The sequence below is a fragment of the Plectropomus leopardus genome, chromosome 10 (genome assembly GCF_008729295.1).
Source record: "Plectropomus leopardus isolate mb chromosome 10, YSFRI_Pleo_2.0, whole genome shotgun sequence".
NCBI classification, from domain to species: domain Eukaryota; kingdom Metazoa; phylum Chordata; class Actinopteri; order Perciformes; family Serranidae; genus Plectropomus; species Plectropomus leopardus.
This window is the reverse complement of record NC_056472.1, coordinates 29,589,406-29,598,711: the sequence shown is the minus strand read 5'-3', so window position 1 is coordinate 29,598,711 and position 9,306 is coordinate 29,589,406. Positions and strand designations below refer to the sequence as shown.

Below are 9,306 nucleotides of genomic sequence, written 5' to 3'. Positions count from 1 at the left end.
AATATTTTTGAGTGCACTACATGTTTCCATGTGGGAACCTTCTGGAAAATCCATCAACAGGACATAACAACCTTATGGAATCTGTCCATTTCAGGTCCTGTTCAGTCACATTTCGTACCAAGTCTAAAGATGTTTATTTGTCTTATAATATTTTATTACTGTTTGTTATCCAATATTTTAATAAACAGAAAAGATTTTATTTATACAAGAAAAAGTTGCACAATCTCTGAGTAGAATAACCTTGAGATAAAACAAACTATGTGTTCTGTGAGTTTTTCTATACAGCGTCTTACGAAACTTTTCACCTCCCTCTGCGTTTTTTCCTGCTTTATTGCATTACAACACTGGTGGGCGGCCCTGTCTTGGCAGGTTTGTTGTGGTACCATATTTTTTCCATTTTGTAATATTGGATGTGGAGTTCTCAGTGGGATGTTCAAAGTTTCATATATTTTTTAGAGACCAACCGTGACCTTGTCCCTGGCCTGTTTGGGGAGCTCCTGGGTCTTTATGGTGCCACTTGCTTCGTGGTACCTGTTGTTTAGTGCCGTGCTCCCCAACCTTTTTTGGGTCAAGTACCCCAAAAGTCTGAAACTGAAAAAAATCTGATCTCAAAACAAGACCTCAAAGTGAAAAAAAAACTGAATCCAAAAAAAATAATATTTAAAATAGTAAAGAAATACAGTCTGTATCTAAAAACATTAAATCTGCAACAGAAGTTTTTTTTTAAAAAAAAAAACTTGAAATATCAAAATTAATATGAAAGTGAAAAATGAAAATAAATAATTTATTAAAAAGGAATTCAAACTGAATCCAAATTATATTTAACCTGAAAAAAAAACTTTTCAAATTCTGTTTTTTCAATTTCTTTTTTTTTTTAAATTTAGTTTAGATGAAGACAGTTTGAAACTTCTAAAGAAATGAAGCAAAGAATTAGTGAGAAAGTTTGCAAAAAAGCTAAAAACCAACAACAAAAAACAAGGAAAAGTGCTAAAATAATATATAAACATAGCTTTGTAACATCATTTCAAATATATAATTATAGTTAATATATATGCAGTTCTCCTCATATTTTCTCCTGTTTTTTTAAAACAATTTTTAAATGTTTTTCTCACTCTCTTTTCAGGACTTCTTTCTTGTAACTTTTACCATGTCTTATGAAGTTTTTGGGTCATTTCTTGCCAGGATGCACATTGCCTTTTTCCATGTTTTCGAAGGAATTTGCTCATATTTCAAAATGCTTGTGAAAGGCATCTAAATGCTGCACAAAAAACCTGATGTAGTTCCAGGTTTCAAAGGGTTAAAATAACGGGTTGTATTGCAACAAATTGCAAAACGCCAAGTGGTGAATAGTTTTGCGAGGCACGATCTGAGTTATGATGAAAGTGAGACAGCAGATTTATTGAAGTCAAACTGCGCTGAATTGGGCTTTAACTGGCTTCTCATGTGCCTCACATAAATCCTAATGACGTATGTTCACATTATACAAAGTGACTGGAAGAAATGCATCATTTTTGCTGTTAGACCTTGACGTTAAAGCTTCTCTGTGAAAGCAGAGCAGACACAAATGGTTCAAACAGAACTGAATCCAGTTTATCTTGAAGTGAATCAGACTGGTGTGCAGCCAGGATCCAAGCAGAGAGCGCACGCAGCCAACAGTTTGGACTTCCCCCCACAGTCAGGAGCTGCTCTCGTGAACGCTGCAGTCGTTTATCTTTCGATTTATCAATGTGAGTCCTGAGCGGAGGATCCCTGTTAATGCGCGTAAACGCTTCCATCGGATTTTTACGCACACATCGTTGGAGAAAACCAACAGGGAAAAACACACTTGGTGGCATTTTCCGAGTCTTCAACGGAAAGCAGCAGCAGGTGTGAAACGTCCAACTCGGTGATTATTTCTAATTTTGAGTCAGTTTTTTTTACTCCTGGCGATAGTGTGGACGCGGTGTGCCAAAATGTTTCCGCTGTTTCCTGGCTGCGCGCCTGTGCCTCTGTGTCCAAGAGAGGAGTGAGGACTGTTCGCCTGCCGCTAACTCTCCAACATTTCACCGGATTATAAACAGAGGAACGAAACCTGTTTACGGCAAAAAGCTGCGTCTTTAACGGAGGCTACTCGATACTGTGTTTGTAATCTTTTGAGAAAGGCAGCAAACGCGCGCAGAGGAGCGTTTTTCAGTGGATTTTGGCACAGCACCATACCGAGAAGCGCGCAATGATGCCGCGTCGGATCCGCGTCTTGCTGCTGCTGCTGCTGCACCTGGCCGTGCTGCTGCAGGGCGGGACGGCCGGTGCGGGCCGCCGTGTCCGAAAAAAGGCCACCAGGACCCGGCCGTGCCTGGACCTGCCGGAGGAGATCCTGGAGCAGATGTTCGGGCGCCTCTCGGTGGGAGTGATGAGTGCTTTCCACCACGCGCTGCAGCTGGAGCCGCAGGACAAACTCAACCTGACGTGCCCGACCGCCGCACGGTCCCAGACCGACAGCAAGATCCGCCTCCCGGTCAACCTGCTCAGCATCTCCCCCTGGGCCTACAGGTGAGAGCACGTGCAGATACGACAGTACGGTTTTAAAAACTGTGAACTGTTCTGTGAATGAAAAGCATCGCAGTTTGTTTTTTTAATCTGAGTATGAATATTTTGTATTGTATGTGGCAGTTTTTGATTTTATTACTATATATTATTATTATTATTATTATTATCATTAATTGTTTTCTTTTTAGAATGTTTTTTCCCGTGTTTTCAAAGGAAATCCAGACATTTTTCTCGGGTTTCGGGGGGTTAAATGCTTGTGAAAGGCATCTGAATGCAGCATGCATTCTTTTGAATTCATTTTTTCAGGATCTCCTATGACCCGGCCAGGTACCCCCGCTACATCCCAGAGGCGTACTGCCTGTGTAAAGGCTGCCTGATCGGCCCGTACGGCGAGGAGAGCGACCAGTACCGCAGCACTCCGGTCTACGCTCCCTCTGTCATCCTGAGGAGAGCCGGCTCCTGCGCCGGCGGACGACACTCCTACAACGAGGTCTACGTCTCCATCGCAGTGGGATGCACCTGCGTGCCGCTGCTGGAGAAGCAGAAGGACGGACAGAACAGCAACCAGAGTCTGGAGAGAGCGCAGCCCAAAGCCAGGCGACTCGTGTCTGCGGGGAAGAGAGTGTGAAGGAAACAGAGGACTTGTCAGTGAACTTCAGTGACTATGATGGGATGTATGTATTTATGTAACCTAATTTTAATAATCATAAATTTCTTTATTTTTTCTTAGATATTTGATAATTTTCTGTCTCTCTCTGTTCTTTTTTTGTAAATATGTTTTTTTAGTTTATTTTCTTGTCACCTTTTATATTTTTTGCAATTTGCTTATTTTTTCAAGTTTTTGAAAGAAATCAAACCAATTTGCTCGTGTTTCAAAGGTTTAAATGCATGTGAAATGTGTCTGAAGGCAGCACAATAAAACCGATGTCAAACCAGGTTTTGAAGAGTTAAACAAACACACATTGGACATTTGGATGGTAAAGGATTTGAAACTCCTGATCTGAATCTGTGTTTGGAAACCTTTTTCTTCTGGAAGCAAATGAGAAACATTTATGTCTTTTTTTTCTTAGAGACGGTCATTTTTGGCTTGGTTTTGATGCCCTTTGGACCCAAATTTGATGTTTTTGTTGTTGTTTTTTTACCAAACTTGTACAAAGATACACATTTTAGAGTTTTTTATTAGCAGAACTGGAGACAATAAGCCTTAAAAAAATCTGTGTTGGTTCAGTCCAAAGCACAGAAGATGCACTTATTTTACCTTTTGTATTTGTACAGGTGATATGTGAAAATGATGTGCTCTTTTTTGTAAAATCATAAAAACTTGGTGCACTTGTACAGTGTGGGGCCCTGAACATTTTTAGAAATAAAACACAAGGCAAAAAACACCTTATGTTACTGGAAAAAAACATTGCTAACAACATGGCTAAATCTGGCCCCCTATAGTGTGCCGGGTGGCCCCCCATACATTTTCTATGTCATAATAAAAATAAAATGATTCACACTGGGAATTGTTTTTGTACTTTTGGTATATATGAGGTGCCAGAGTGCATAAAACAGCATCAGCATCTTGTTTATCGAAAAAAACTTGTGGAGGATCACACACACCCCCGTCAGGGGCCCTTACTAAGCCCCTGATGTTATAAAATTTTAAAACATTCATAATCCTCAACACTTCCCAAAATCATAGAAACTTCCTTAAATCTCAGAAACTTCCCAAAATCCTAGAAATGTCCTAAAATCCTAGAAGTATGTATGGGGTTTCTGTGACCGTCCCTGGCCTCCTGTTATTTTGCAAAAGTGGCCCCCAATCAAAGCAAGTTTAGTATCCCTGTTTAACAGTCACAATATTAAAATCCTAAAACGTTCTTAATCCTAGAAACATCCCAGAACCCCAGAAACTTCCTAAAATCCTAGAACCTTTCTAAAATCTCAGAAACTCTCCCAAACCCTAGAAATGTCTTAAAATCAGAGAAATGTCCTAAAATCTGAGAACGATTAGGAAATCCTAGAAACATCTTAAAATCCTAAAACATTCTTAATCCCAATCCTTCTTAAATCTCAGAAATGTCTTAAAATCCTAGAAATGTCTTAAAATCACAGAAATGTCCTGAAAACCGACAAACATCCAAAAATATATGGTCCTAAAATTATATGGTCCTGAAATCCTAAAAACATGTATGGGGCTTCTGTGACCGGCCCCTGGCCTCCTGTTATTTTGAAAAAGTGGCCCCAAAGCAAAACAACTTTAGTGTCCCTGTTTTACCATCACAACAGTGAAATCCTAAAACATTCTTAACCCTAGAAACATAAATTCCTAGAAAATTCCTAAAATCCAATGTATTAAAATCAGAGAAATGTCTTAAAATCAGAAAATATCTTAAAATCTGAGAAATGTCCGAAAATCCGAGAAATATTATGAAATCCTGGAAATGTCTTGAAATCCTTCAACATCTGTAATCCCAGAAAAGCTTCCTCAAAATCATAGAAATGTCTTAAAATCTGAGAAATGTCCTAAAACCCTAGAAATGTCTTAAAGCATGTATGGGGCTGCTGTGATTGGCCCCTGGCCTCCTTTCATGGCCCCCAATCAAAGCAAGTTGAGTATTACAGTCACAGACTGCAGGCACCAGGGGGCGACCCAGATTCAAATGTTACACTTTGAGGGAAGGAAGAGGAGAAACTGAAAAGAATCTGATGGTGAATGTACTCATATTTATTTATTTTAAATTCCCAGTTTATCCATCTTCTCCTTCTTCTGTGGTGCAACCTGAGTTTTACTCATTACTGCCCCCCAACCGTGGATGCATTTCTTGCATCACATGCATATCTGCGATGCATTGCGGGAGTTTATACACCTCTGGAGTGACCACCGATGTTCACTCGCTCCCTCAGCCCTCCGAGGGCCGAAGTTGACTTTTTCAGATAATTGGAGCGGCCCTTTAGATGGCGGTAGAGTTTTCCCTGAGGGCGTGTTGAACGACTATTGGAACGCAGCCAGACGTTTCCGTAAGCCAACTTGTGTGTCCCTCTGGAGTTGCCGTATGGCAGGAAAAACGTGGGGAAAACTTCCACTCTGTCAGGGCAGTCACACACCGATTTGGTAAGAAAAATTAGAGCAGCAGTTGCTGTTGGAGCTGTCACACCTTTTTCTTTATTGTTTTATTTGTTATCCAGTCAGGCGAACAGAGGACGTCAGCGGTGTCACCTGTGAGCTTCTCTGTGCGCGAGCTCCGACCCTGCTGTTGTTTTTAGCTTAGCTGCACAGCTAGCTGTCCAACCCCGTCTGCTGCTTCATGTTATGGACATGTGGGAGACAAGGACACTTTTTAACCCGGCTCAGCAGGGACTCTAACCTGTCCTCTGTCCTCACTGGAGACTTCAGCTCTGAGCTGGTGAGCATTTTTCCTTCTCTACAGCCTGCTACAGTTAACCCTTTGAAACCTGAGCATTTTTCTTAAAACATTAGTAAAAGACAATGTACAACTTCACAAGATATTATTTAAAGTTGGCACGACATTTTAAAAGAAAGAAAGAAAATGACATAAAAATTAGCACAGAAAATATGGGATAAAAAATAAAAAGGCATTAATTGGGAAAAAAAGTGCTAATATACAAACGTGTGCATATTTCTCACCTTTTCCTAATTTCTTGCAGTTTGCAGGGCACTTTATGCCAAGCTACTCATTGCCCTTTTTCCCAAGTTTTTTAAAATCAATTTTATTTTTTTGGGAAAGTAATTTTTTTTTTTCAGATTTCAGAGGTTTGAATGGTTGTAAAAGATGTCTGAATGCAGCGTGAGAACACTGATGACAGTCCAGGTGTGAAAGGGTTAACACTCGTATTTCAATGGAAAAAACCCCACATAAAATAAAAACAGTATGTCTATATATGGATTTCATTAATTTCTGTGAAGATTATGAAATGCGATTGTATTTTTAAAGTTAAATTAATATTCAGGATATACTTTTTTAAATATCGTGGGGCACATCGAGGACCTGAACACAAACTGTTTCACAGAGCCCTCACTCTCTGCTAAACAGCCTCGTCCTGACGTAAAAAGATGGCCAAGCAAAAGAAATTTCTCAAAAAAGAAGCCTTTAAGGATTGCATGGTTGTAGATATGTCAGATCCTATCAATAGCTGACACAAATATCAGGAAAACTCATCTCTGATGCAATATTCACAGGAAATAATCTGCTCAAAATGAACCGTTATTGGTAATCTAACAGACTTCCTGAAGTTAGGCATTTGGATTAATTGTACAGATTCTCAGTTGTTCTCTATTGATGTTATGAATTCAACGTAACATGAAATATCCCTAAATATATCATCAGTTTAGTCAGCTGAGATTATCTTCGTCACTTGGCCTGCGGCCTCATGCCTGTGACAGAATCACAGCCGGGATGATAAACAGTACAACAGCTCTCCCTCTCGTCGGTTATTTTGCGTAAATAAGTCTAGCCCTGGTTCTCAGAAACTTATATTTCACTCCTCTGTCACTGAATTCACCTTTAACTATTCATGCAGGGGCGGCACGGTGGTGTTGTGGTTAGCACTGTTGCCTCACAGCATGAGGGTCCCTGGTTCAAAACCCAGTTGGAACGAGGTTCGGTCCGTGGCCCTTCTGTGCAGAGTTTGCATGTTCTGCTTGTGTCTGCATGGGTTTTGACTCTAAATCACCCTTAGGTGTGATTGGTGTATGGTTGTTTGTCTACATGTGTCGGCCCTGCGATAGTCTGGCGACCTGTGCAGGATGTACCCCGATGACAGCTGGGATTGGCTCCGGCCCCCCCGCGACCCTTACGAGGACAAACGGTTACAGAAAATGACTGACTGACTATTCATTCAGCTCAACAGTTTACGATGTTGTGAGTGGTATCATTATAATCCTTGACTATTAAAACATGGGGATAGACGTCACCTTTTCATTGTTACCATGTTTGGTTTAGGAAATATAATGAAAAATGCATTATTCGGTTATGGCAGTAAGTAAGTGAAATTGCCGCCATGGCTGCCCCGAGCTGAAAATGTTCAGGGCCCCGAACTGTTCAGGTGTACCAAGTTTCATGCTTCTATGAAAATGTGAACATATCAGCTCAAATTGGGCACATAAAAACTGGATTACATTTAGTCATGGAGATAGTTTTGGGTTTATTTACAGGTTTTGTAAGATTCAACTGTGATTTCCGCACCACAAAAGAAGTAAGTTTTCCTCCGCTGTGTTGGGCATGGAGGCAGAGTGTCAGAGAAGAAAATCTCAAAACCTGGACAAATAAAACACCAATAATCTGCATGGAAGGATACCACAAAAAATACATCAAAACATGTTTATTTATACTCTGTTGGACCAGCTCTTTACGAAATAAAGCAAACAAATATTAACCGGTGCCTTATAATTAATCATTGAGCTGATCAATGCTGCCACCTGCTGATGTTAAATAAAACTATAAAACTGCAACGACTCGTGAGTACAGGATGTTATTCTGACACATTTTATCAACTTGTCATGAAAAACGAGGAAAAAAAAGTGCAGTAGTAAATGACATTTCTTGGCATATGATATATCTGTTTGCAGAGAGTTGGCTCACCTCGCCCTTATTGTACAACATATTTCTCTATACTTGCATATTTCCCAAGTCTCATTTTGCATTTTCAGGACACAAGAACTGGTGTAAAATGCCAAACATCAGGTGGTTTAACAGCTGTGTGATCCTCCGGACATTAAAGCAGGTAAGAAAATATCATCTTTCCCTTTCGATTTATTTTTCCTGCTTCTTTCTTGTTAAATAATTGTGATAATGTTATGACACACTATATTATATTTTTTGATGATTTTTATGACATACTATACTATGAGATTTTAAGTAATTGTAATGACATACTACAATTATTTTATCATGAAAATTTACTTCACCGTGAATTCTTTATGGTTTTATTATGACAACATTTTTATGGAAATCTTTATCGTATACTATAGTATGGGATCTTGTAATGATTTTTCATGACACATTATTCTATGGCTTCATGATGGTTGTTTTTTTTTTAAATTATATACTGTGCTATTACTTTTTATGGATTTTAAAAAAAAATCTTTTAAATTTTTTTGGTGCTATTTTTTTTTACTATACTATGACTTTTTGGTCCCGTTTTGGACAACATACTGTGACTTTTTGATGCTATTTTTGATGACATACTTTACTATGACTTTCTGGTGATATTTTGCATGACATACATACATATATATTTTTTTTTCTTTCTTTCTTTTTTCCTGATTTAAAAAATAACAGTTTTATTTCCATCACAATTTTTTGTGATTTTTTTTCTTTTAAAATGTTTTGGGTATTTTTCTAAGATAACATGCTTTCCAAACCTGCGGACCTACCAAAATTTTTAAACTCGCCAAAATTATACCAGTTATAAAAGCCAAATACTGTAAAAAACAAGAAATTGCCGTTGAATTTTTAAATTTCCAATGGTCCTTGAACATATCACGTGGGATGAAACACGTTTAGTTAAATATCTTAAAGTTTGGCAATCTAAGTATGGCAATCTAACACAAATAAGACTAATATTTTGATTATCAGAAGTAAGGAAGACAGAAAATTGGTATTCCCTGACTTCCTGTTGTCGGGTACAGCTCTGAAGGTGTGTGATGAGATAAAATACCTGGGCCATTACATCCGCAGTGATCGCTCAGATGATAGCGATGTAAATTTAAGTATGTGTAAAAATCTCTCTGTTTAAAGCCTTCTGTACGCCTCTGCATACGGCCCATCTGTG

General features: G+C 38.9%; 1 protein-coding gene and 1 long non-coding RNA gene across 2 annotated transcripts; both read left to right on the top strand.

Moving 5' to 3' along the window:
* Nucleotides 1-2,069: 2,069 nt before the first annotated feature.
* il17d (interleukin 17d) lies at nt 2,070-3,249 on the top strand. Its single transcript, XM_042495246.1, has 2 exons — nt 2,070-2,529; nt 2,833-3,249. The coding sequence occupies exons 1-2, from the start codon at nt 2,210-2,212 to the stop codon at nt 3,152-3,154; spliced, it is 642 nt and encodes a 213-aa protein (XP_042351180.1). The 5' UTR covers nt 2,070-2,209; the 3' UTR covers nt 3,155-3,249.
* A 2,305-nt stretch (nt 3,250-5,554) lies between these two features.
* On the top strand, nt 5,555-9,306 carry LOC121948691. The gene is made up of 4 exons (XR_006106174.1): nt 5,555-5,626; nt 5,701-5,918; nt 8,183-8,256; nt 9,273-9,306. It is a non-coding gene; the product is annotated as an uncharacterized LOC121948691 (long non-coding RNA).